The sequence below is a fragment of the Scyliorhinus torazame genome, unplaced genomic scaffold (genome assembly GCF_047496885.1).
Source record: "Scyliorhinus torazame isolate Kashiwa2021f unplaced genomic scaffold, sScyTor2.1 scaffold_337, whole genome shotgun sequence".
Taxonomy (NCBI): Eukaryota; Metazoa; Chordata; class Chondrichthyes; order Carcharhiniformes; family Scyliorhinidae; genus Scyliorhinus; species Scyliorhinus torazame.
In genome coordinates, this window is record NW_027308064.1 from 75,001 (window position 1) to 102,666 (window position 27,666).

Here is a 27,666-nt window from a genome sequence, read left to right on the forward strand (position 1 = left end):
ATACTGCGAGGCCTGGATAGAGTGGACGTGGAGAGGATGTTTCCACTTGTAGGAAAAACTAGAAGCAGAGGACCCAATCTCAGAGTGAAGGGACGATCCTTTAAAACAGAGATGAGGAGGAATTTCTTCAGCCAGAGGGTGGTGAATCTGTGGAACTCTTTGCCGCAGAAGGCTGTGGAGGCCAAATCACTGAGTGTCTTTAAGACAGAGATAGTTAGGTTTTTGATCAATAAGGGGATCGGGGTTATGGGGAGAAGGCAGGAGAATGGAGGTGAGGAAATATCAGCCCATGATTGGATGGCGGAGCAGACTCGGGGGGCCGAGTACAACATTGCACAATTTATGGATGATGCTAAAATCGGAGGGAAAGCAAGCTGTGAAGAGGAGATACAGATTTTACAGACCGATATGGAAAGGATAGCAGATTGGGCCAAAATTTGGCAGACCGAGTTTAACATGGATAAGTGCGAGATTATCCATTTTGGTGAAAAAATAGAAAGGCAAATTATCTCTATAGAAAACAGAATCAAAATGCGTCTTGGCAGAGAGATCTGGGTGTCTTAGTTCATGAATCGCAGGAAGGCGGTTGGCAGGTACAGCGGGTAATTAGAATGGGAAATGGAATGTTAACGTTTACATAGAACATACAGTGCAGAAGGAGGCCATTCGGCCCATCAGGTCTGCACCGACCCACTTAAGCCCTCACTTCCACCCTATCCCCGTAACCCAATAACCCCTCTTAACCTTTTTTGGTCACTAAGGACAATTTATCATGGCCAATCCACCTACCCCGCACATCTTTGGACTGTGGGAGGAAACCGGAGCACCCGGAGGAAACCCACGCACACACGGGGAGAACGTGCAGACTCCGCACAGACAGTGACCCAGCGGGGAATCGAACCTGGGATCTTGGCGCTGTGAAGCCACAGTGCTAACCACTGTGCTACCGTGCTGCCCACGAGGGGGGCGCGGGCGAGGGGGGTGGCGTGGGCGAGGGGAGGGAGGCGCGGGCGAGGGAGGCGCGGGCGAGGGAGGTGCGGGCGAGGGGGGTACGGGTGAGGGGGGCACGGGCGAGGGAGGCGCGGGCTTGGGGAGGCGCGGGCGAGGGGGGGCGCGGGCAGGGAGGCAAGGGAGGGAGGCACTGGCGAGGGGGGGTGCAGGCGAGGGGGTCGCGGGCGAGGGGGGGTGCGGGCGAGGGGGGCGCGGGCGAGGGGGGTGCGGGAGAGGGGGGCGTGGGGCGAGGGAGGCGCGAGCGAGGGGGGTGCGGGCAAGAGGCAGAGATAGAGGGAGTGGTAGAGGGAGGGAGGGGGAATGTGGGATTGGGAGTGTTTGATGGCGATGTGGTTGGAGTGGGAGTGAGATCAGGGAGGGGGGAAGAAGAAAAAGATGTAATGATAGGACATTATTGGTTGCTGCAAGGTCCCCCCACGCCCAGCGACAATGAATTTGACTTGTGACCCTTGAGCTCCCTAGACCGTGACCTCTGTGACTCGTGCCCTCTCACCTGTGGATCATGTTGTGTGAGTGAAGGTAGGCCAAGCCCTGCAAGGCACCATGGGTAATGACGGCAATCTCCACCTCCTGGAGCGGCTTCCGATGAACTGGAAAAGGGAGAGATTCAAGTGAGAATCCGGAACACCGGAACGGGAGCCTGGAGAGACTCTGGATCACCGGAATGGGGCCGGGAGACTCCGGATCACCGGAACCAGAGCCGGGAGAGACTCCGGATCACCGGAACAGGGGCCGGGAGACTCCGGATCACCGGAACGGGGGCCGGGAAAGACTCCAGATCACTGGAACAGGAGCCGGGAGAGAGACTCCGGATCACCGGAACGGGAGCCGGGAGAGAGTTTCCCGATCACCGGAACGGGAGCCGGGAGAGACTCCAGATCACCGGAACGGGAGCCGGGAGAGAGTTTCCCGATCACCGGAACGGGAGCCGGGAGAGAGTTTCCCGATCACCGGAACGGGAAAGACTCCGGATCACCGGAACGAAAGCCGGGAAAGACTCCGGATCACCGGAACGGGAGCCGGGAGAGACACCAGAGAGACTCTGGATCACAGGAACAGGAGCCGGGGGAGAGAGTCCGGATCACCGGAACGGGAGGCGGGAGAGAGTTTCCCAATCACCGGAACGGGAGCCGGGAGAGAGTTTCCCGATCACCGGAACAAAAGCCGGGAGAGTTTCCCGATCACCGGAACGGGAGCCGGGAGAGTTTCCCGATCACCGGAACGAAAGCCAGGAGAGTTTCCCGATCACCGGAACGGGAGCCGGGAGAGAGTTTCCCGATCACCGGAACGGGAGCCGGGAAAGACTCCGGATCACCGGAACGAAAGCCGGGAGAGACTCCGGATCACCGGAGCGGGAGCCGGGAGAGACACCAGAGAGACTCTGGATCACAGGAACAGGAGCCGGGAGAGAGACTCCGGATCACCGGAACGGCACTGTGAGAGCGAAACTCGGGCCGGATGTCAGTAAGGGTCAGGGGTGAGTGAGGCTCACTGGGGGGGTCACTGACAGTCGGAGGTCAGGATGATCACAGCAGATACTCACCCTCCAGCAAATCAGAGGCTGATCCCAGGCAGTATTCCATCACCAACTGGAAATGGGAGAGAGAGTCACAACCTCAGCACAGGAAATATCAACCGACACCCATTCCTCATCAACCGACAGTGACCAGGGAGGAGGGTCAGGGTCCGGGGGAAGAGGTCAGGGTCTGGGGGGTGGGGGGTCAGGGTCCGGGGGTGGGGTCAGGGTCCGGGGAGGGGGGTCAGGGTCCAGGGAGGGGGGTCAGGGTCCGGTGAGGGGGGGGGGGTCCGGGTCCGGAGGGGGGGGGGGGCGGGGTCAGGGTCCGGGGAGGGGGGTCAGGGTCCGGGGGTCAGGGTCCGGGGAGGGGGGGGGTCAGGGTCCGGGGAGGGGGGGTCAGGGTCCGGGGAGGGGGGGGGTCAGGGTCCGGGGAGGGGGGGTCAGGGTCCGGGGAGGGGGGGTCAGGGTCCGGGGAGGGGGGGTCAGGGTCCGGGGGTCAGGGTCCGGGGAGGGGGGGTCAGGGGAGGGGGGGTCAGGGGAGGGGGGGGGTCAGGGTCCGGGGAGGGGGGGGGGTCAGGGTCCGGGGAGGGGGGGGGGTCAGGGTCCGGGGAGGGGGGGGAGTCAGGGTCCGGGGAGGGGGGGTCAGGGTCTGGGGTGGTGGTCAGGGTCCGGGGAGGGGAGCCAGGGTCCGGGGAGGGGGGGGTCAGGGTCCGGGGAGGGGGGTCATGGTCTGGGGGGGGGGGGGTCAGGGTCCGGGGGGGGGGGGTCAGGGTCCGGGGGGTCAGGGTCCGGGATGGGGGGGTCCGGGGAGGGGGGGTCAGGGTCCGGGGAGGGGTGGTCAGGGTCCGGGGAGGGGGGTCATGGTCTGGAGGGGGGGGGGGGGTCAGGGTCCGGGGACGGGGGTCAGGGTCCGGGGGTCAGGGGAGGGGGGTCAGGGTCCGGGGAGGGGGGGTCCGGGGAGGGGCCTCGTCCGGGAGACTGTGTTCTCTGCTAGGGGGGTGGGATACATACCCAGGCTGTGTGCTCCCTCAGGTAGCAGCCTTTATATTCGATAGTGTTCGGGTGTCGCAGATTCTGCAGGAATTTCACCTCCTTGATAATGTCCTGCCACTTCTGTGTGAGAAAGATCGTCAGGAACAGCACCCCCAAAACCGCACCCCCAAACCCTCCCCCCAAAACCGGACCCCCAAACCCCCCCCTCAAAACCGGACCGCCAACCCTCCCCCCCCAAAACCGGACCCCCAAACCCCCCCCCCAAAACCGGACCCCCAAACCCCCCCCCCAAAACCGGACCCCCAAACCCTCCCCCCAAAACCGGACCGCCAACCCACACACCCAACGCCCCCCCCAAAACCGCACCCCCAAACCCTCCCCCCAAAACCGGACCACCAAACCCTCCCCCCAAAACCGGACCACCAAACCCTCCCCCCCAAAACCGGACCGCCAACCCACCCACCCAACCCCCCCCCCCCCAAAACCGCACCCCCAAACCCTCCCCCCCAAACCCTCCCCCCCAAAACCGGACCACCAAACCCTCCCCCCAAAACCGGACCACCAAACCCTCCCCCCAAAACCGGACCGCCAACCCACACACCCAACCCCCCCCCCCAAAACCGCACCCCCAAACCCTCCCCCCAAAACCGGACCCCCACACCCCCCCCCCAAAACCGGACCCCCAAACCCCCCCCCCAAACCCGGACCCCCAAACCCTCCCCCCAAAACCGGACCCCCAAACCCTCCCCCCAAAACCGGACCCCCAAACCCTCCTCCCAAAACCGCACCCCCACACCCCCCCCCCCCAAAACCGGACCCCCAAACCCCCCCCCCCCAAAACCGGACCCCCAAACCCCCCCCAAAACCGGACCCCCAAACCCCCCCCCAAAACCGGACCCCCAACCCACACACCCAACCCCCCCCCAAAACCGGACCACCAAAACCCCCCCCAAAAACCGGACCCCCAAACCCCCCCCCAAACCACACCCACAAAGCACCCCCCCAAAACCGGACCCACAAACCCACCCCCCAAAACTGGACCCACAAACCCACCCCCCCAAAACCGGACCCACAAAACCGCACCCCCCAAACCCCCCCACAAACCACCCCCCCCCCAAAACTGCACCCCCAAACCCCCCATCCCAAACCCACACCCACAAACCCACCCCCCAAAACCGGACCCCAAACCACACCCACAAACCACCCCCCCCCCCAAAACCGGACCCTCAAACCACACCCCCAAACCCCCCCCACAACGAGACCCCCAAACCCCTCCAAACCCACCCCCCAAACCCCCCCCCAACCACACCCCCAACGCACACCCCCAAACCCCCCCCCAAAACCGGACCCCCCAACCCCCCCCAAAACCGGACCCCCAAAACCACACCCACAAACCCCATCCCCACAAAACCGGACCCCCCAAAAACCCCCCCCCACACCACACCCCAAAACCACACCCACAAATCCCCCACCCCGCAAAACCGGACCGCCAAAACCACCAACCCCCAAATCCACCCCCAAAAACAACTCCCCCCCCCCCCCCACCAAAACCACTCCTCCCAAACTCCCAAAACCACCCCCACCCCCCAAAACCACCACCCCCAAAACCACCACCCCCAAACCCCCCCCGCCAAACCGGACCCCCCCCACCAGAACCGGACCCCCAAAACCACCCCCCCAAAACCACCACCCCCAAACCAGACCCCCCCAAACAACCCCCCTCAAAAGCCCCCCAGAACCGCACCCCCCAGAACCCCCCCCCAAAACCGTCCCCTCAAAACCGCAGCCCCAGAACCGCACCCCCAAAGCAGCATCCCCAAAACTGCACCCCCCCAAAACCACCACCCCAGAACCCCCCCCCAAAACCGCACCTCCAAACTCTCCCCCAAAACCACACCCCAAAACTACTCCCCCAAAACCGGACCCCCAAACCCTCCCCCCCAAAACCGAAACCCCCAAAACAGCACCCCCAAGACTACCGCCCCAAAACAGACCCCCCAAAGCCCAAAACCGCACCCCCCAAAACAGGACCCCCCAAACCCCCCCAAAACCACCACCACCCAAACCCCCCCCACCCAAAACCGGACCCCCCCCGACACCCTCGCCCCCCCTCCGACATCCTCCCCCCCCCCAGCCCGACTCCCTCCCCCCCCAGCCCGACTCCCTCCCCCCCCAGCCCGACTCCCTCCCCCCCCCAGCCCGACTCCCTCCCCCCCGATACCCTCGCCCCCCCCCAACCCAGCCAGACTCCATTGCCGTCGCTTCATCCATACTATTACCTCATTAGACTGTTTTCCGCTATAGGACATCTTCTTAATGGCGACAACCTCACTGCTTCGCATATCCCTCGCCTGAGAGAGAGAGAGAGAGTGAGTGAGTGAGTGAGAGAGAGACAGAGAGAGTGAGAGAGAGAGAGAGAGACAGTGAGAGAGAGAGAGAGTGAGTGAGTGAGTGAGAGAGTGAGAGAGACAGAGAGAGAGAGAGTGAGAGAGAGTTGAGCGAGACAGAGAGAGTGAGAGAGAGAGAGAGAGACAGTGAGAGAGAGAGAGAGTGAGTGAGTGAGTGAGAGAGTGAGAGAGACAGAGAGAGAGAGAGTGAGAGAGAGTGAGCGAGACAGAGAGAGTGAGAGAGAGAGAGAGAGACAGTGAAGGGGATATTGGGGGGGTTTGAAGGGGATATTGGGGGGGTTTGAAGGGGATATTGGGGGGGTTTGAAGGGGATATTGGGGGGGTTGGGGGGATATTGGGGGGGGTTGAAGGGGATATTGGGGGGGTTTGAAGGGGATATTGGGGGGGTTGAAGGGGATATTGGGGGGGGTTTGAAGGGGATATTGGGGGGGTTTGAAGGGGATATTGGGGGGGTTTGAAGGGGATATTGGGGGGGTTGAAGGGGGTATTGGGGGGGTTTGAAGGGGATATTGGGGGGGTTTGAAGGGGATATTGGGGGGGGTTTGAAGGGGGTATTGGGGGGGTTTGAAGGGGATATTGGGGGGGTTTTGAAGGGGATATTGGGGGGGTTTGAAGGGGATATTGGGGGGGTTTGAAGGGGATATTGGGGGGGGGTTTGAAGGGGGTATTGGGGGGGTTTGAAGGGGATATTGGGGGGGTTTGAAGGGGATATTGGGGGGGTTTGAAGGGGGTATTGGGGGGGTTTGAAGGGGATATTGGGGGGGGTTTGAAGGGGATATTGGGGGGGTTTGAAGGGGATATTGGGGGGGTTTGAAGGGGATATTGGGGGGGGTTTGAAGGGGTATTGGGGGGGTTTGAAGGGGATATTGGGGGGGTTTGAAGGGGATATTGGGGGGGTTTGAAGGGGGTATTGGGGGGGTTTGAAGGGGATATTGGGGGGTTTGAAGGGGATATTGGGGGGGGTTTGAAGGGGATATTGGGGGGGGTTGGGGGGATATTGGGGGGGGTTTGAAGGGGATATTGGGGGGTTGAAGAGGATATTGGGGGGGTTTGAAGGGGATATTGGGGGGGTTGAAGGGGATATTGAGGGGGTTAATGGGGATATCGAGGGGGTTGAAGGGGATATTGGGGGTGTTGGGGGGATTTTGGGGGGGGGTTTGAAGGGGATATTGGGGGGTTGAAGAGGATATTGGGGGGGGGTTTGAAGGGGATATTGGGGGGGGTTGAAGGGGATATTGAGGGGGTTAATGGGGATATCGGGAGGGGTTTGAAGGGGATATTGGGGGGGTTTGAAGGGGATATTGGGGGGGGATATTGGGGGGGTTGAAGCGGATATTGGGGGGGGTTGAAGTGGATATTGGGGGGGGTTTGAAGGGGATATTGGGGGGGGTTTGAAGGGGATATTGGGGGGGGTTTGAAGGGGATATTGGGGGGGTTTGAAGGGGATATTGGGGGGGGTTTGAAGGGGATATTGGGGGGTTGAAGAGGATATTGGGGGGGTTTGAAGGGGATATTGGGGGGGGTTGAAGGGGATATCGAGGGGGTTGATGGGGATATCGAGGGGGTTGATGGGGATATCGAGGGGGTTGAAGGGGATATCGAGGGGGTTGAAGGGGATATTGGGTGAGGGAGGGTTTGAAGGGGATATTGGGAGGGGTTTGAAGGGGATATTGGGGGGTTGAAGGGGATATTGGGGGGGTTGAAGGGGATATTGGGAGGGTTGGGGGGGTTTGAAGGGGTATTGGGGGGGATTTTGGGGGGGGTTTGAAGGGGGATATTGGGGGGAGTTTGAAGGGGATATTGGGGGGGGTTTGAAGGGGATATTGGGGGGGTTTGAAGGGGATATTGGGGGGGTTTGAAGGGGAATATTGGGGGGGTTTGAGGGATATTGGGGGGGTTTGAAGGGGATATTGGGGGGGTTGAAGTGGATATTGGGGGGGGTTTGAAGGGGATATTGGGGGTTGATGGGGATATTGGGGGGGGATATTGGGGGGGTTGAAGCGGATATTGGGGGGGATATTGGGGGGGTTGAAGCGGATATTGGGGGGGTTGAAGTGGATATTGGGGGGGGGGTTGAAGGGGAGATTGGGGGGGTTGAAGCGGATATTGGGGGGGGGTTGAAGGGATATTGGGGGGTTTGAAGGGGATATTGGGGGGTTGAAGTGGATATTGGGGGGGGTTGAAGGGGATATTGGGGGGGTTGAAGCGGGATATTGGGGGGGTTGAAGGGGATATTGGGGGGGGGGTTGAAGGGGATATTGGGGGGTTGAAGGGGATATTGGGGGGTTGAAGGGGAGATTGGGGGGGTTGAAGGGGATATTGGGGGGGTTGAAGCGGATATTGGGGGGGGGGTTGAAGGGGAGATTGGGGGGGGTGTGATGGGAGAGAAAGGAGAAAGGGGGACATACGTCACCAACCCAAAACACTTACAAAGTAAACCGCCCCCGAAGCTGCCGTGTCCGATCTCTCGTAGATCAACAAAGAGTTTTTCCAGGATCATCTTTGTAGAAAAGCTCGGCGATTTCAGGATCCTTCAGACTCCCGGCCCGAGCACTGGTCAGCATCATGCACAGCACGACCCAGAGTGTGGGGTCAGCGCCGGGCCTCTCTGCACCCTGACCACGGGGAGGGGGGGTCACTGCATACACACCCCTCCCCACACAGTGTCACATAGAGAGCTAGAGAGTGGGGGATAGACATCAATTAATAGAGAGCCAGCTACTCATCACACACTAAACACAGCACACATCTCCATCTCACCCAATTATAACCAGCCACTGAGTCAATGACCCGTGTGAGGGAGAGTTCCAATCTCTATCAGCCTTTGCGTCAAACAATTTCCGCCGGATTAATCCAATAGGCTCATTTCATTATACAGATCGACAGGATCTCACAGCGAGAGCGAGACCCAGAACGTGCCGGGCGCAGCGAGAGCGAGACCCAGAACGTGCCGGGTGCAACGAGACCCAGAACGTGCCGGGTGCAGCGAGACCCAGAACGTGCCGGGCGCAGCGAGACCCAGAACGTGCCGGGCGCAGCGAGACCCAGAACGTGCCGGGTGCAGCGAGACCCAGAACGTGCCGGGTGCAGCGAGACCCAGAACGTGCCGGGCGCAGCGAGACCCAGAACGTGCCGGGTGCAGCGAGACCCAGAACGTGCCGGGTGCAGCGAGACCCAGAACGTGCCGGGTGCAGCGAGAGCGAGACCCAGAACGTGCCGGGTGCAGCGAGACCCAGAACGTGCCGGGTGCAGCGAGAGCCAGAACGTGCCGGGTGCAGCGAGAGCGAGACCCAGAACGTGCCGGGTGCAGCGAGACCCAGAACGTGCCGGGTGCAGCGAGAGCGAGACCCAGAACGTGCCGGGTGCAGCGAGACCCAGAACGTGCCGGGTGCAGCGAGAGCGAGACCCAGAACGTGCCGGGTGCAGCGAGACCCAGAACGTGCCGGGTGCAGCGAGAGCGAGACCCAGAACGTGCCGGGTGCAGCGAGACCCAGAACGTGCCGGGTGCAGCGAGACCCAGAACGTGCCGGGTGCAGCGAGAGCGAGACCCAGAACGTGCCGGGTGCAGCGAGACCCAGAACGTGCCGGGTGCAGCGAGAGCGAGACCCAGAACGTGCCGGGTGCAGCGAGACCCAGAACGTGCCGGGTGCAGCGAGAGCGAGACCCAGAACGTGCCGGGTGCAGCGAGGGGGAGACCCAGAACGTGCCGGGTGCTGCGAGAGAGAGACCCAGAACGTGCCGGGCGCAGCGAGACCCAGAACGTGCCGGGTGCAGCGAGAGCGAGACCCAGAACGTGCCGGGTGCAGCGAGAGCGAGACCCAGAACGTGCCGGGCGCAGCGAGACCCAGAACGTGCCGGGTGCAGCGAGAGCGAGACCCAGAACGTGCCGGGTGCAGCGAGGGGGAGACCCAGAACGTGCCGGGTGCAGCGAGAGCGAGACCCAGAACGAGCCGGGCGCAGCGAGAGCGAGACCCAGAACGTGCCGGGTGCAGCGAGACCCAGAACGTGCCGGGTGCAGCGAGACCCAGAACGTGCCGGGTGCAGCGAGACCCAGAACGTGCCGGGTGCAGCGAGACCCAGAACGTGCCGGGTGCAGCGAGGGGGAGACCCAGAACGTGCCGGGTGCAGCGAGATCCAGAACGTGCCGGGTGCAGCGAGACCCAGAACGTGCCGGGTGCAGCGAGGGGGAGACCCAGAACGTGCCGGGTGCAGCGAGACCCAGAACGTGCCGGGTGCAGCGAGACCCAGAACGTGCCGGGTGCAGCGAGACCCAGAACGTGCCGGGTGCAGCGAGAGCGAGACCCAGAACGTGCCGGGTGCAGCGAGACCCAGAACGTGCCGGGTGCAGCGAGACCCAGAACGTGCCGGGTGCAGCGAGACCCAGAACGTGCCGGGTGCAGCGAGGGGGAGACCCAGAACGTGTTGTTGCTGATTAATTATCCTGTTGCTGATTAATTATCCTGTTGTTGCTGATTAATTATCCTGTCGTTGCTGATTAATTATCCTGTTGCTGATTAATTATCCTGTTGTCGCTGATTAATTATCCTGTTGTTGCTGATTAATTATCCTGTTGTCGCTGATTAATTATCCTGTTGCTGATTAATTATCCTGTCGTTGCTGATTAATTATCCTGTCGCTGATTAATTATCCTGTTGTTGCTGATTAATTATCCTGTTGCTGATTAATTATCTTGTTGTTGCTGATTAATTATCCTGTTGTCGCTGATTAATTATCCTGTTGTTGATTAATTATCCTGTTGTTGCTGATTAATTATCCTGTTGCTGCTGATTAATTATCCTGTTGCTGATTAATTATCCTGTTGTTGCTGATTAATTATCCTGTCGCTGATTAATTATCCTGTCGCTGATTAATTATCTTGTTGTTGCTGATTAATTATCCTGTTGTTGATTAATTATCCTGTTGTTGCTGATTAATTATCCTGTTGCTGCTGATTAATTATCCTGTTGCTGATTAATTATCCTGTTGTTGCTGATTAATTATCCTGTCGCTGATTAATTATCCTGTCGCTGATTAATTATCTTGTTGTTGCTGATTAATTATCCTGTTGTTGCTGATTAATTATCCTGTCGCTGATTAATTATCCTGTCGCTGATTAATTATCTTGTTGTTGCTGATTAATTATCCTGTTGTCGCTGATTAATTATCCTGTTGTTGCTGATTAATTATCCTGTTGCTGATTAATTATCCTGTTGCTGATTAATTATCCTGTTGTCGCTGATTAATTATCCTGTTGTTGATTAATTATCCTGTTGCTGCTGATTAATTATCCTGTTGCTGCTGATTAATTATCCTGTTGTTGCTGATTAATTATCCTGTTGCTGATTAATTATCCTGTTGTTGCTGATTAATTATCCTGTTGTCGCTGATTAATTATCCTGTTGCTGATTAATTATCCTGTTGTTGCTGATTAATTATCCTGTTGCTGATTAATTATCCTGTTGTCGCTGATTAATTATCCTGTTGTTGCTGATTAATTATCCTGTTGCTGATTAATTATCCTGTTGTTGCTGATTAATTATCCTGTTGCTGATTAATTATCCTGTTGTTGCTGATTAATTATCCTGTTGTCGCTGATTAATTATCCTGTTGCTGATTAATTATCCTGTTGCTGCTGATTAATTATCCTGTTGTTGCTGATTAATTATCCTGTTGCTGATTAATTATCCTGTTGTTGCTGATTAATTATCCTGTTGTCGCTGATTAATTATCCTGTTGCTGATTAATTATCCTGTTGTTGCTGATTAATTATCCTGTTGTTGCTGATTAATTATCCTGTTGCTGATTAATTATCCTGTTGTTGCTGATTAATTATCCTGTTGCTGATTAATTATCCTGTTGTCGCTGATTAATTATCCTGTTGCTGATTAATTATCCTGTTGTTGCTGATTAATTATCCTGTTGCTGATTAATTATCCTGTTGTCGCTGATTAATTATCCTGTTGCTGATTAATTATCCTGTTGCTGCTGATTAATTATCCTGTTGTTGCTGATTAATTATCCTGTTGCTGATTAATTATCCTGTTGCTGATTAATTATCCTGTTGTTGCTGATTAATTATCCTGTTGCTGATTAATTATCCTGTTGTTGCTGATTAATTATCCTGTTGTTGCTGATTAATTATCCTGTTGCTGATTAATTATCCTGTTGCTGATTAATTATCCTGTTGTCGCTGATTAATTATCCTGTTGTCGCTGATTAATTATCCTGTTGCTGATTAATTATCCTGTTACTGATTAATTATCCTGTTGTTGCTGATTAATTATCCTGTTGTTGCTGATTAATTATCCTGTTGTTGCTGATTAATTATCCTGTTGTCGCTGTTTAATTATCCTGTTGTTGCTGATTAATTATCCTGTTGTTGCTGATTAATTATCCTGTTGTTGCTGATTAATTATCCTGTTGCTGATTAATTATCCTGTTGTCGCTGATTAATTATCCTGTTGTTGCTGATTAATTATCCTGTTGTTGATTAATTATCCTGTTGTTGCTGATTAATTATCCTGTTGTTGCTGATTAATTATCCTGTTGTTGCTGATTAATTATCCTGTCGCTGATTAATTATCCTGTTGCTGATTAATTATCCTGTTGTTGCTGATTAATTATCCTGTTGTCGCTGATTAATTATCCTGTTGCTGATTAATTATCCTGTTGTTGCTGATTAATTATCCTGTTGCTGATTAATTATCCTGTTGTTGCTGATTAATTATCCTGTTGTTGCTGATTAATTATCCTGTTGTTGATTAATTATCCTGTTGTCGCTGTTTAATTATCCTGTTGTCGCTGATTAATTATCCTGTTGTTGCTGATTAATTATCCTGTTGCTGATTAATTATCCTGTTGCTGATTAATTATCCTGTTGTTGCTGATTAATTATCCTGTTGTCGCTGATTAATTATCCTGTTGTTGATTAATTATCCTGTTGCTGCTGATTAATTATCCTGTTGTTGATTAATTATCCTGTTGCTGCTGATTAATTATCCTGTTGTTGCTGATTAATTATCCTGTTGTTGATTAATTATCCTGTTGCTGATTAATTATCCTGTTGTTGCTGATTAATTATCCTGTTGCTGATTAATTATCCTGTTGCTGCTGATTAATTATCCTGTTGTCGCTGATTAATTATCCTGTTGTTGCTGATTAATTATCCTGTTGTCGCTGATTAATTATCCTGTTGTCGCTGATTAATTATCCTGTTGTTGCTGATTAATTATCCTGTTGTTGCTGATTAATTATCCTGTTGCTGATTAATTATCCTGTTGCTGCTGATTAATTATCCTGTTGTTGCTGATTAATTATCCTGTCGCTGATTAATTATCCTGTCGCTGATTAATTATCCTGTTGTTGCTGATTAATTATCCTGTTGTCGCTGATTAATTATCCTGTTGTCGCTGATTAATTATCCTGTTGTTGCTGATTAATTATCCTGTTGCTGATTAATTATCCTGTTGTCGCTGATTAATTATCCTGTTGTTGCTGATTAATTATCCTGTCGCTGATTAATTATCCTGTTGCTGATTAATTATCCTGTTGCTGATTAATTATCTTGTTGTCGCTGATTAATTATCCTGTTGCTGCTGATTAATTATCCTGTCGCTGATTAATTATGCTGTTGTCGCTGATTAATTATCCGGTTGCTGATTAATTATCCTGTTGTCGCTGATTAATTATCCTGTTGTTGCTGATTAATTATCCTGTTGTTGCTGATTAATTATCCTGTTGTCGTTGATTAATTATCCTGTCGCTGATTAATTATCCTGTTGCTGCTGATTAATTATCCTGTTGCTGCTGATTAATTATCCTGTTGTTGCTGATTAATTATCCTGTTGCTGCTGATTAATTATCCTGTCGCTGATTAATTATCCTGTCGTTGCTGATTAATTATCCTGTTGTCGCTGATTAATTATCCTGTTGCTGATTAATTATCCTGTTGCTGCTGATTAATTATCCGGTCGCTGATTAATTATCCTGTTGTCGCTGATTAATTATCCTGTTGTTGATTAATTATCCTGTTGTCGCTGATTAATTATCCTGTTGCTGATTAATTGTCCTGTTGTCGCTGATTAATTATCCTGTCGCTGATTAATTATCCTGTTGTTGCTGATTAATTATCCTGTTGTTGCTGATTAATTATCCTGTTGTCGCTGATTAATTATCCTGTCGCTGATTAATTATCCTGTTGTTGCTGATTAATTATCCTGTTGTTGATTAATTATCCTGTTGTTGCTGATTAATTATCCTGTTGTTGCTGATTAATTATCCTGTTGTCGCTGATTAATTATCCTGTTGCTGATTAATTATCCTGTTGTCGCTGATTAATTATCCTGTTGTTGCTGATTAATTATCCTGTTGTTGCTGATTAATTATCCTGTTGTCGCTGATTAATTATCCTGTCGCTGATTAATTATCCTGTTGTTGCTGATTAATTATCCTGTTGCTGATTAATTATCCTGTTGCTGATTAATTATCCTGTTGTTGCTGATTAATTATCCTGTTGTTGCTGATTAATTATCCTGTTGTCGCTGATTAATTATCCTGTTGTTGCTGATTAATTATCCTGTTGCTGATTAATTATCCTGTTGTTGATTAATTATCCTGTTGTCGCTGATTAATTATCCTGTTGTTGCTGATTAATTATCCTGTCGCTGATTAATTATCCTGTTGTTGATTAATTATCCTGTTGTTGCTGATTAATTATCCTGTTGTTGCTGATTAATTATCCTGTTGTTGATTAATTATCCTGTTGTTGATTAATTATCCTGTTGTCGCTGATTAATTATCCTGTTGTTGCTGATTAATTATCCTGTCGCTGATTAATTATCCTGTTGTTGCTGATTAATTATCCTGTTGTCGCTGATTAATTATCCTGTCGCTGATTAATTATCCTGTTGTTGCTGATTAATTATCCTGTCGTTGCTGATTAATTATCCTGTTGTCGCTGATTAATTATCCTGTTGTTGCTGATTAATTATCCTGTTGTCGCTGATTAATTATCCTGTTGCTGATTAATTATCCTGTTGTCCTGTTGTTGCTGATTAATTATCCTGTTGCTGATTAATTATCCTGTCGCTGATTAATTATCCTGTCGCTGATTAATTATCCTGTTGTTGCTGATTAATTATCCTGTCGCTGATTAATTATCCTGTCGCTGATTAATTCTCCTGTTGTTGCTGATTAATTATCCTGTTGTCGCTGATTAATTATCCTGTTGCTGATTAATTATCCTGTTGTCGCTGATTAATTATCCGGTTGTCGCTGATTAATTATCCTGTTGTTGCTGATTAATTATCCTGTTGTCGCTGATTAATTATCCTGTTGCTGATTAATTATCCTGTTGTCGCTGATTAATTATCCTGTTGTTGATTAATTATCCTGTTGCTGATTAATTATCCTGTCGCTGATTAATTATCCTGTTGTCGCTGATTAATTATCCTGTCGCTGATTAATTATCCTGTTGTTGCTGATTAATTATCCTGTTGTTGCTGATTAATTATCCTGTTGCTGATTAATTATCCTGTCGCTGATTAATTATCCTGTTGTTGCTGATTAATTATCCTGTTGTCGCTGATTAATTATCCTGTTGTTGATTAATTATCCTGTTGCTGATTAATTATCCTGTTGTTGCTGATTAATTATCCTGTTGTTGATTAATTATCCTGTTGCTGATTAATTATCCTGTTGTTGCTGATTAATTATCCTGTTGCTGATTAATTATCCTGTTGTTGCTGATTAATTATCCTGTCGCTGATTAATTATCCTGTTGTTGCTGATTAATTATCCTGTTGCTGATTAATTATCCTGTCGCTGATTAATTATCCTGTTGTTGCTGATTAATTATCCTGTTGTTGCTGATTAATTATCCTGTCGCTGATTAATTATCCTGTTGTTGCTGATTAATTATCCTGTTGTCGCTGATTAATTATCCTGTTGTCGCTGATTAATTATCCTGTCGCTGATTAATTATCCTGTTGCTGATTAATTATCCTGTTGCTGATTAATTATCCTGTTGTCGCTGATTAATTATCCTGTTGTCGCTGATTAATTATCCTGTTGCTGCTGATTAATTATCCTGTTGCTGATTAATTATCCTGTTGTCGCTGATTAATTATCCTGTCGCTGATTAATTATCCTGTTGTCGCTGATTAATTATCCTGTCGCTGATTAATTATCCTGTTGTTGCTGATTAATTATCCTGTTGCTGATTAATTATCCTGTCGCTGATTAATTATCCTGTTGTCGCTGATTAATTATCCTGTCGCTGATTAATTATCCTGTTGTTGCTGATTACTTATCCTGTTGTCGCTGATTAATTATCCTGTTGTTGCTGATTAATTATCTTGTTGCTGATTAATTATCCTGTTGCTGATTAATTATCCTGTTGTCGCTGATTAATTATCCTGTTGCTGATTAATTATTCTGTTGTCGCTGATTAATTATCCTGTTGCTGATTAATTATCCTGTTGTTGCTGATTAATTATCCTGTTGTCGCTGATTAATTATCCTGTTGTCGCTGATTAATTATCCTGTCGTTGTTGATTAATTATCCTGTTGCTTATTAATTATCCTGTTGTCGCTGATTAATTATCCTGTTGTCGCTGATTAATTATCCTGTCGCTGATTAATTATCCTGTTGTTGCTGATTAATTATCCTGTTGTTGCTGATTAATTATCCTGTTGCTGATTAATTATCCTGTTGTTGCTGATTAATTATCCTGTTGCTGATTAATTATCCTGTTGTTGCTGATTAATTATCCTGTTGTTGCTGATTAATTATCCTGTTGTTGCTGATTAATTATCCTGTTGCTGATTAATTATCCTGTTGTCGCTGATTAATTATCCTATCGCTGATTAATTATCCTGTCGCTGATTAATTATCCTGTTGTTGATTAATTATCCTGTTGCTGATTAATTATCCTGTTGTCGCTGATTAATTATCCTGTTGCTGATTAATTATCCTGTCGTTGATTAATTATCCTGTCGCTGATTAATTATCCTGTCGTTGCTGATTAATTATCCTGTTGCTGATTAATTATCCTGTTGTTGCTGATTAATTATCCTGTTGCTGATTAATTATCCTGTCGCTGATTAATTATCCTGTTGTCGCTGATTAATTATCCTGTCGCTAATTAATTATCCTGTTGTTGCTGATTAATTATCCTGTCGCTGATTAATTATCCTGTTGTTGCTGATTAATTATCCTGTTGTCGCTGATTAATTATCCTGTTGTTGCTGATTAATTATCCTGTCGCTGATTAATTATCCTGTCGCTGATTAATTATCCTGTTGCTGATTAATTATCCTGTTGTTGCTGATTAATTATCCTGTTGTCGCTGATTAATTATCCTGTTGCTGATTAATTATCCTGTTGTTGCTGATTAATTATCCTGTTGTCGCTGATTAATTATCCTGTTGTCGCTGATTAATTATCCTGTCGTTGTTGATTAATTATCCTGTTGTCGCTGATTAATTATCCTGTTGTCGCTGATTAATTATCCTGTTGCTGATTAATTATCCTGTTGTTGCTGATTAATTATCCTGTTGCTGATTAATTATCCTGTTGTTGCTGATTAATTATCCTGTTGTCGCTGATTAATTATCCTGTTGCTGATTAATTATCCTGTTGCTGATTAATTATCCTGTTGTCGCTGATTAATTATCCTATCGCTGATTAATTATCCTGTCGCTGATTAATTATCCTGTTGTTGATTAATTATCCTGTTGCTGATTAATTATCCTGTTGTCGCTGATTAATTATCCTGTTGCTGATTAATTATCCTGTCGTTGATTAATTATCCTGTCGCTGATTAATTATCCTGTTGTTGCTGATTAATTATCCTGTTGCTGATTAATTATCCTGTTGTTGCTGATTAATTATCCTGTTGTTGCTGATTAATTATCCTGTTGCTGATTAATTATCCTGTTGTTGCTGATTAATTATCCTGTTGTTGCTGATTAATTATCCTGTTGCTGATTAATTATCCTGTTGTTGCTGATTAATTATCCTGTTGCTGATTAATTATCCTGTTGCTGATTAATTATCCTGTTGTTGCTGATTAATTATCCTGTTGCTGATTAATTATCCTGTTGCTGATTAATTATCCTGTTGTTGCTGATTAATTATCCTGTTGTTGATTAATTATCCTGTTGCTGATTAATTATCCTGTTGCTGCTGATTAATTATCCTGTTGCTGCTGATTAATTATCCTGTTGCTGCTGATTAATTATCCTGTTGTTGCTGATTAATTATCCTGTTGCTGTCCTGTTCCTGATTAATTATCCTGTTGTCGCTGATTAATTATCCTGTTGCTGATTAATTATCCTGTTGCTGATTAATTATCCTGTTGTTGCTGATTAATTATCCTGTTGTTGATTAATTATCCTGTTGCTGATTAATTATCCTGTTGTTGCTGATTAATTATCCTGTTGCTGATTAATTATCCTGTTGTTGCTGATTAATTATCCTGTTGTTGCTGATTAATTATCCTGTTGTTGCTGATTAATTATCCTGTTGTCGCTGATTAATTATCCTGTTGTCGCTGATTAATTATCCTGTTGTTGCTGATTAATTATCCTGTTGTCGCTGATTAATTATCCTGTTGCTGATTAATTATCCTGTTGTTGCTGATTAATTATCCTGTTGCTGCTGATTAATTATCCTGTTGCTGATTAATTATCCTGTTGTCGCTGATTAATTATCCTGTTGTCGCTGATTAATTATCCTGATGTTGCTGATTAATTATCCTGTTGTCGCTGATTAATTATCCTGTTGTCGCTGATTAATTATCCTGTTGCTGATTAATTATCCTGTTGTTGCTGATTAATTATCCTGTTGTCGCTGATTAATTATCCTGTCGCTGATTAATTATCCTGTCGCTGATTAATTATCCTGTTGTCGCTGATTAATTATCCTGTCGCTGATTAATTATCCTGTTGTTGCTGATTAATTATCCTGTTGTCGCTGATTAATTATCCTGTTGTCGCTGATTAATTATCCTGTTGTCACTGATTAATTATCCTGTCGCTGATTAATTATCCTGTTGTCGCTGATTAATTATCCTGTTGCTGATTAATTATCCTGTTGTCGCTGATTAATTATCCTGTTGTCGCTGATTAATTATCCTGTCGCTGATTAATTATCCTGTTGTCGCTGATTAATTATCCTGTTGTTGCTGATTAATTATCCTGTTGTTGCTGATTAATTATCCTGTTGCTGATTAATTATCCTGTTGTTGATTAATTATCCTGTTGCTGATTAATTATCCTGTTGTTGCTGATTAATTATCCTGTTGTCGCTGATTAATTATCCTGTTGTTGATTAATTATCCTGTTGTCGCTGATTAATTATCCTGTTGTTGCTGATTAATTATCCTGTTGTTGATTAATTATCCTGTTGCTGATTAATTATCCTGTTGTTGCTGATTAATTATCCTGTCGCTGATTAATTATCCTGTCGCTGTTTAATTATCCTGTTGCTGATTAATTATCCTGTTGTCGCTGATTAATTATCCTGTTGTTGCTGATTAATTATCCTGTTGTTGCTGATTAATTATCCTGTTGTCGCTGATTAATTATCCTGTTGTTGCTGATTAATTATCCTGTTGTCGCTGATTAATTATCCTGTTGTCGCTGATTAATTATCCTGTTGCTGATTAATTATCCTGTTGTTGATTAATTATCCTGTTGTCGCTGATTAATTATCCTGTTGCCGCTGATTAATTATCCTGTTGCTGCTGATTAATTATCCTGTTGCCGCTGATTAATTATCCTGTTGCTGCTGATTAATTATCCTGTTGTCGCTGATTAATTATCCTGTTGCTGATTAATTATCCTGTTGTTGCTGATTAATTATCCTGTTGTTGCTGATTAATTATCCTGTTGTCGCTGATTAATTATCCTGTCGCTGATTAATTATCCTGTTGTTGCTGATTAATTATCCTGTTGCTGATTAATTATCCTGTTGTTGCTGATTAATTATCCTGTTGTCGCTGATTAATTATCCTGTTGTTGCTGATTAATTATCCTGTTGTTGCTGATTAATTATCCTGTTGCTGATTAATTATCCTGTTGTCGCTGATTAATTATCCTGTTGTCGCTGATTAATTATCCTGTTGTCGCTGATTAATTATCCTGTTGTCACTGATTAATTATCCTGTTGTCGCTGATTAATTATCCTGTCGCTGATTAATTATCCTGTTGTCGCTGATTAATTATCCTGTTGTCGCTGATTAATTATCCTGTCGCTGATTAATTATCCTGTTGTTGCTGATTAATTATCCTGTTGTTGTTGATTAATTATCCTGTTGTCGCTGATTAATTATCCTGTTGCTGATTAATTATCCTGTTGCTGATTAATTATCCTGTTGTCGTTGATTAATTATCCTGTTGTCGCTGATTAATTATCCTGTTGTCGCTGATTAATTATCCTGTTGCTGATTAATTATCCTGTTGTTGTTGATTAATTATCGTGTTGTTGCTGATTAATTATCCTGTTGTTGCTGATTAATTATCCTGTTGTTGCTGATTAATTATCCTGTCGCTAATTATCCTGTCGTTGATTAATTATCCTGTTGTCGCTGATTAATTATCCTGTTGTTGCTGATTAATTATCCTGTCGCTGATTAATTATCCTGTTGTCGCTGATTAATTATCCTGTCGCTGATTAATTATCCTGTTGTCGCTGATTAATTATCCTGTTGTTGCTGATTAATTATCCTGTTGTTGCTGATTAATTATCCTGTCGCTGATTAATTATCCTGTCGCTGATTAATTATCCTGTTGCTGATTAATTATCCTGTTGTCGCTGATTAATTATCCTGTCGCTGATTAATTATCCTGTTGCTGATTAATTATCCTGTTGTCGCTGATTAATTATCCTGTTGTTGTTGATTAATTATCCTGTTGTTGCTGATTAATTATCCTGTTGTTGCTGATTAATTATCCTGTCGCTGATTAATTATCCTGTTGTTGCTGATTAATTATCCTGTCGCTGATTAATTATCCTGTTGTCGCTGATTAATTATCCTGTTGTCGCTGATTAATTATCCTGTTGTTGCTGATTAATTATCCTGTCGCTGATTAATTATCCTGTCGCTGATTAATTATCCTGTTGTTGCTGATTAATTATCCTGTCGCTGATTAATTATCCTGTCGCTGATTAATTATCCTGTTGTCGCTGATTAATTATCCTGTTGTCGCTGATTAATTATTCTGTTGCTGATTAATTATTCTGTTGCTGATTAATTATCCTGTTGGTGCTGATTAATTATCCTGTTGTCGCTGATTAATTATCCTGTTGTTGCTGATTAATTATCCTGTTGCTGATTAATTATCCTGTTGTTGCTGATTAATTATCCTGTTGTCACTGATTAATTATCCTGTCGCTGATTAATTATCCTGTTGTCGCTGATTAATTATCCTGTTGTCGCTGATTAATTATCCTGTTGTCGCTGATTAATTATCCTGTTGTTGCTGATTAATTATCCTGTCGCTGATTAATTATCCTGTCGTTGATTAATTATCCTGTTGTCGCTGATTAATTATCCTGTTGCTGATTAATTATCCTGTCGCTGATTAATTATCCTGTTGCTGATTAATTATCCTGTTGTCGCTGATTAATTATCCTGTCGCTGATTAATTATCCTGTCGTTGATTAATTATCCTGTTGTCGCTGATTAATTATCCTGTCGCTGATTAATTATCCTGTTGTCGCTGATTAATTATCCTGTCGCTGATTAATTATCCTGTCGCTGATTAATTATCCTGTTGTCGCTGATTAATTATCCTGTCGCTGATTAATTATCCTGTTGTCGCTGATTAATTATCCTGTTGTTGCTGATTAATTATCCTGTTGCTGATTAATTATCCTGTTGTTGCTGATTAATTATCCTGTTGTTGCTGATTAATTATCCTGTTGCTGATTAATTATCCTGTTGTTGCTGATTAATTATCCTGTTGCTGATTAATTATCCTGTTGTTGCTGATTAATTATCCTGTTGCTGATTAATTATCCTGTTGTTGCTGATTAATTATCCTGTTGCTGATTAATTATCCTGTTGTTGCTGATTAATTATCCTGTTGCTGATTAATTATCCTGTTGTTGCTGATTAATTATCCTGTTGCTGATTAATTATCCTGTTGTTGCTGATTAATTATCCTGTCGCTGATTAATTATCCTGTTGTTGCTGATTAATTATCCTGTCGCTGATTAATTTTCCTGTTGTTGCTGATTAATTATCCTGTTGTCGCTGATTAATTATCCTGTTGTCGCTGATTAATTATCCTGTTGTTGCTGATTAATTATCCTGTCGCTGATTAATTATCCTGTCGTTGATTAATTATCCTGTTGTCGCTGATTAATTATCCTGTTGCTGATTAATTATCCTGTCGTTGATTAATTATCCTGTTGTCGCTGATTAATTATCCTGTTGTTGCTGATTAATTATCCTGTTGTCGCTGATTAATTATCCTGTTGCTGATTAATTATCCTGTCGCTGATTAATTATCCTGTTGTCGCTGATTAATTATCCTGTTGTCGCTGATTAATTATCCTGTCGCTGATTAATTATCCTGTCGCTGCTGATTAATTATCCTGTTGTCGCTGATTAATTATCCTGTTGTCGCTGATTAATTATCCAGTTGTCGCTGATTAATTATCCTGTTGTCGCTGATTAATTATCCTGTTGTCGCTGATTAATTATCCTGTCGCTGATTAATTATCCTGTCGTTGATTAATTATCCTGTTGCTGATTAATTATCCTGTTGTCGCTGATTAATTATCCTGTTGTCGCTGATTAATTATCCTGTTGCTGATTAATTATCCTGTCGCTGATTAATTATCCTGTTGTTGCTGATTAATTATCCTGTTGTCGCTGATTAATTATCCTGTTGTTGCTGATTAATTATCCTGTTGCTGATTAATTATCCTGTTGTTGCTGATTAATTATCCTGTCGCTGATTAATTATCCTGTTGTTGCTGATTAATTATCCTGTCGCTGATTAATTTTCCTGTTGTTGCTGATTAATTATCCTGTTGCTGATTAATTATCCTGTTGTTGCTGATTAACTATCCTGTTGTTGCTGATTAATTATCCTGTCGCTGATTAATTATCCTGTTGTTGATTAATTATCCTGTTGTTGCTGATTAATTATCCTGTCGCTGATTAATTATCCTGTTGTCGCTGATTAATTATCCTGTTGCTGATTAATTATCCTGTTGTTGCTGATTAATTATCCTGTCGCTGATTAATTATCCTGTTGTCGCTGATTAATTATCCTGTTGTTGCTGATTAATTATCCTGTCGCTGATTAATTATCCTGTTGTTGCTGATTAATTATCCTGTTGTTGCTGATTAATTATCCTGTCGCTGATTAATTATCCTGTTGTCGCTGATTAATTATCCTGTCGCTGATTAATTATCCTGTTGCTGATTAATTATCCTGTTGTCGCTGATTAATTATCCTGTTGTCGCTGATTAATTATCCTGTTGCTGATTAATTATCCTGTTGTTGATTAATTATCCTGTTGCTGATTAATTATCCTGTTGTTGATTAATTGTCCTGTTGTTGCTGATTAATTATCCTGTCGCTGATTAATTATCCTGTTGCTGATTAATTATCCTGTTGTCGCTGATTAATTATCCTGTTGTTGCTGATTAATTATCCTGTTGTTGATTAATTATCCTGTTGTCGCTGATTAATTATCCTGTTGCTGATTAATTATCCTGTTGTCGCTGATGAATTATCCTGTCGCTGATTAATTATCCTGTTGCTGATTAATTATCCTGTTGTCGCTGATTAATTATCCTGTTGTTGCTGATTAATTATCCTGTTGCTGATTAATTATCCTGTTGTCGCTGATTAATTATCCTGTTGTTGCTGATTAATTATCCTGTTGTTGATTAATTATCCTGTTGTCGCTGATTAATTATCCTGTTGTTGCTGATTAATTATCCTGTTGTTGCTGATTAATTATCCTGTTGTTGATTAATTATCCTGTTGTTGCTGATTAATTATCCTGTCGCTGATTAATTATCCTGTTGTCGCTGATTAATTATCCTGTTGTCGCTGATTAATTATCCTGTTGTCGCTGATTAATTATCCTGTTGTCGCTGATTAATTATCCTGTTGCTGATTAATTATCCTGTTGTTGCTGATTAATTATCCTGTTGTCGCTGATTAATTATCCTGTTGTTGCTGATTAATTATCCTGTTGTCGCTGATTAATTATCCTGTTGCTGATTAATTATCCTGTTGTTGCTGATTAATTATCCTGTTGTCGCTGATTAATTATCCTGTTGTCGCTGATTAATTATCCTGTTGCTGATTAATTATCCTGTTGTTGCTGATTAATTATCCTGTTGCTGATTAATTATCCTGTTGTCGCTGATTAATTATCCTGTTGTTGCTGATTAATTATCCTGTTGTCGCTGATTAATTATCCTGTTGTCGCTGATTAATTATCCTGTTGTTGATTAATTATCCTGTTGTCGCTGATTAATTATCCTGTTGTTGCTGATTAATTATCCTGTTGTTGATTAATTATCCTGTTGTTGCTGATTAATTATCCTGTCGCTGATTAATTATCCTGTTGTCGCTGATTAATTATCCTGTTGTCGCTGATTAATTATCCTGTCGCTGATTAATTATCCTGTTGTCGCTGATTAATTATCCTGTTGTCGCTGATTAATTATCCTGTTGCTGATTAATTATCCTGTTGTTGCTGATTAATTATCCTGTTGTCGCTGATTAATTATCCTGTTGTTGCTGATTAATTATCCTGTTGTCGCTGATTAATTATCCTGTTGCTGATTAATTATCCTGTTGTCGCTGATTAATTATCCTGTTGTCGCTGATTAATTATCCTGTTGTTGCTGATTAATTATCCTGTTGCTGATTAATTATCCTGTTGTCGCTGATTAATTATCCTGTTGTTGCTGATTAATTATCCTGTTGTCGCTGATTAATTATCCTGTTGTCGCTGATTAATTATCCTGTTGCTGATTAATTATCCTGTCGCTGATTAATTATCCTGTTGTTGCTGATTAATTATCCTGTTGCTGATTAATTATCCTGTTGTTGCTGATTAATTATCCTGTTGCTGATTAATTATCCTGTTGCTGATTAATTATCCTGTTGTTGCTGATTAATTATCCTGTTGTTGATTAATTATCCGGTCGCTGATTAATTATCCTGTTGTCGCTGATTAATTATCCTGTCGCTGATTAATTATCCTGTTGTTGCTGATTAATTATCCTGTTGCTGATTAATTATCCTGTTGCTGCTGATTAATTATCCTGTTGTTGCTGATTAATTATCCTGTTGTTGCTGATTAATTATCCTGTTGCTGATTAATTATCCTGTTGTTGCTGATTAATTATCCTGTTGCTGATTAATTATCCTGTTGTTGCTGATTAATTATCCTGTTGTTGCTGATTAATTATCCTGTTGTTGCTGATTAATTATCCTGTTGCTGATTAATTATCCTGTTGCTGCTGATTAATTATCCTGTTGTTGCTGATTAATTATCCTGTCGCTGATTAATTATCCTGTTGCTGCTGATTAATTATCCTGTCGCTGATTAATTATCCTGTTGTCGCTGATTAATTATCCTGTTGTCGCTGATTAATTATCCTGTTGTCGCTGATTAATTATCCTGTCGCTGATTAATTATCCTGTTGCTGATTAATTATCCTGTTGTCGCTGATTAATTATCCTGTCGCTGATTAATTATCCTGTTGCTGATTAATTATCCTGTTGTTGCTGATTAATTATCCTGTTGTCGCTGATTAATTATCCTGTTGTCGCTGATTAATTATCCTGTTGCTGATTAATTATCCTGTTGTCGCTGATTAATTATCCTGTTGTTGCTGATTAATTATCCTGTTGCTGATTAATTATCCTGTTGTTGCTGATTAATTATCCTGTTGCTGATTAATTATCCTGTTGCTGCTGATTAATTATCCTGTCGCTGATTAATTATCCTGTTGCTGATTAATTATCCTGTTGTCGCTGATTAATTATCCTGTTGCTGATTAATTATCCTGTTGTCGCTGATTAATTATCCTGTTGCTGATTAATTATCCTGTTGTCGCTGATTAATTATCCTGTTGTCGCTGATTAATTATCCTGTTGCTGATTAATTATCCTGTTGCTGCTGATTAATTATCCTGTTGTCGCTGATTAATTATCCTGTTGTTGCTGATTAATTATCCTGTTGTTGCTGATTAATTATCCTGTTGTCGCTGATTAATTATCCTGTTGCTGATTAATTATCCTGTTGTTGCTGATTAATTATCCTGTTGCTGATTAATTATCCTGTTGTTGCTGATTAATTATCCTGTCGCTGATTAATTATCCTGTTGCTGATTAATTATCCTGTTGTTGCTGATTAATTATCCTGTTGCTGATTAATTATCCTGTTGTTGCTGATTAATTATCCTGTTGTTGATTAATTATCCTGTTGCTGATTAATTATCCTGTTGTTGCTGATTAATTATCCTGTTGCTGATTAATTATCCTGTTGTTGCTGATTAATTATCCTGTTGTTGATTAATTATCCTGTTGTTGCTGATTAATTATCCTGTCGCTGATTAATTATCCTGTTGTCGCTGATTAATTATCCTGTTGTTGCTGATTAATTATCCTGTTGTCGCTGATTAATTATCCTGTTGTTGATTAATTATCCTGTTGTTGCTGATTAATTATCCTGTTGTCGCTGATTAATTATCCTGTTGTCGCTGATTAATTATCCTGTTGTTGCTGATTAATTATCCTGTTGTCGCTGATTAATTATCCTGTTGTTGATTAATTATCCTGTTGTTGCTGATTAATTATCCTGTTGTTGATTAATTATCCTGTTGTTGCTGATTAATTATCCTGTTGTCGCTGATTAATTATCCTGTTGTTGATTAATTATCCTGTTGTTGCTGATTAATTATCCTGTCGCTGATTAATTATCCTGTTGCTGATTAATTATCCTGTTGTTGCTGATTAATTATCCTGTTGCTGATTAATTATCCTGTTGCTGCTGATTAATTATCCTGTTGTCGCTGATTAATTATCCTGTTGCTGATTAATTATCCTGTTGCTGATTAATTATCCTGTTGTTGCTGATTAATTATCCTGCTGCTGATTAATTATCCTGTTGTCGCTGATTAATTATCCTGTCGCTGATTAATTATCCTGTTGTCGCTGATTAATTATCCTGTTGTTGCTGATTAATTATCCTGCTGCTGATTAATTATCCTGTTGCTGATTAATTATCCTGTTGTTGCTGATTAATTATCCTGTTGCTGATTAATTATCCTGTTGTTGCTGATTAATTATCCTGTTGCTGATTAATTATCCTGTTGCTGATTAATTATCCTGTTGTTGCTGATTAATTATCCTGTTGCTGATTAATTATCCTGTTGTTGCTGATTAATTATCCTGTTGCTGATTAATTATCCTGTTGTTGCTGATTAATTATCCTGTTGCTGATTAATTATCCTGTTGTCGCTGATTAATTATCCTGTCGCTGATTAATTATCCTGTTGCTGATTAATTATCCTGTTGTCGCTGATTAATTATCCTGTTGCTGATTAATTATCCTGTTGTCGCTGATTAATTATCCTGTCGCTGATTAATTATCCTGTTGTCGCTGATTAATTATCCTGTTGCTGATTAATTATCCTGTTGTCGCTGATTAATTATCCTGTCGCTGATTAATTATCCTGTTGCTGA

The 27,666-nt window shown here is 44.3% G+C and overlaps 1 protein-coding gene across 1 annotated transcript in view; it reads right to left on the reverse strand.

The window, feature by feature from the left end:
• LOC140406181 (serine/threonine-protein kinase TAO2-like) overlaps nt 1–27,666 on the reverse strand; it is a gene marked incomplete at its 3' end in the record, with an annotated part of 183,121 nt that overhangs the window by 73,398 nt on the left and 82,057 nt on the right. The window contains 7 exon segments of the mRNA XM_072494320.1: nt 1,505–1,601; nt 2,555–2,600; nt 3,539–3,640; nt 5,800–5,871; nt 8,359–8,373; nt 8,375–8,419; nt 8,421–8,606. Coding sequence (XP_072350421.1) covers nt 1,505–1,601; nt 2,555–2,600; nt 3,539–3,640; nt 5,800–5,871; nt 8,359–8,373; nt 8,375–8,419; nt 8,421–8,495 — 452 coding nt within the window.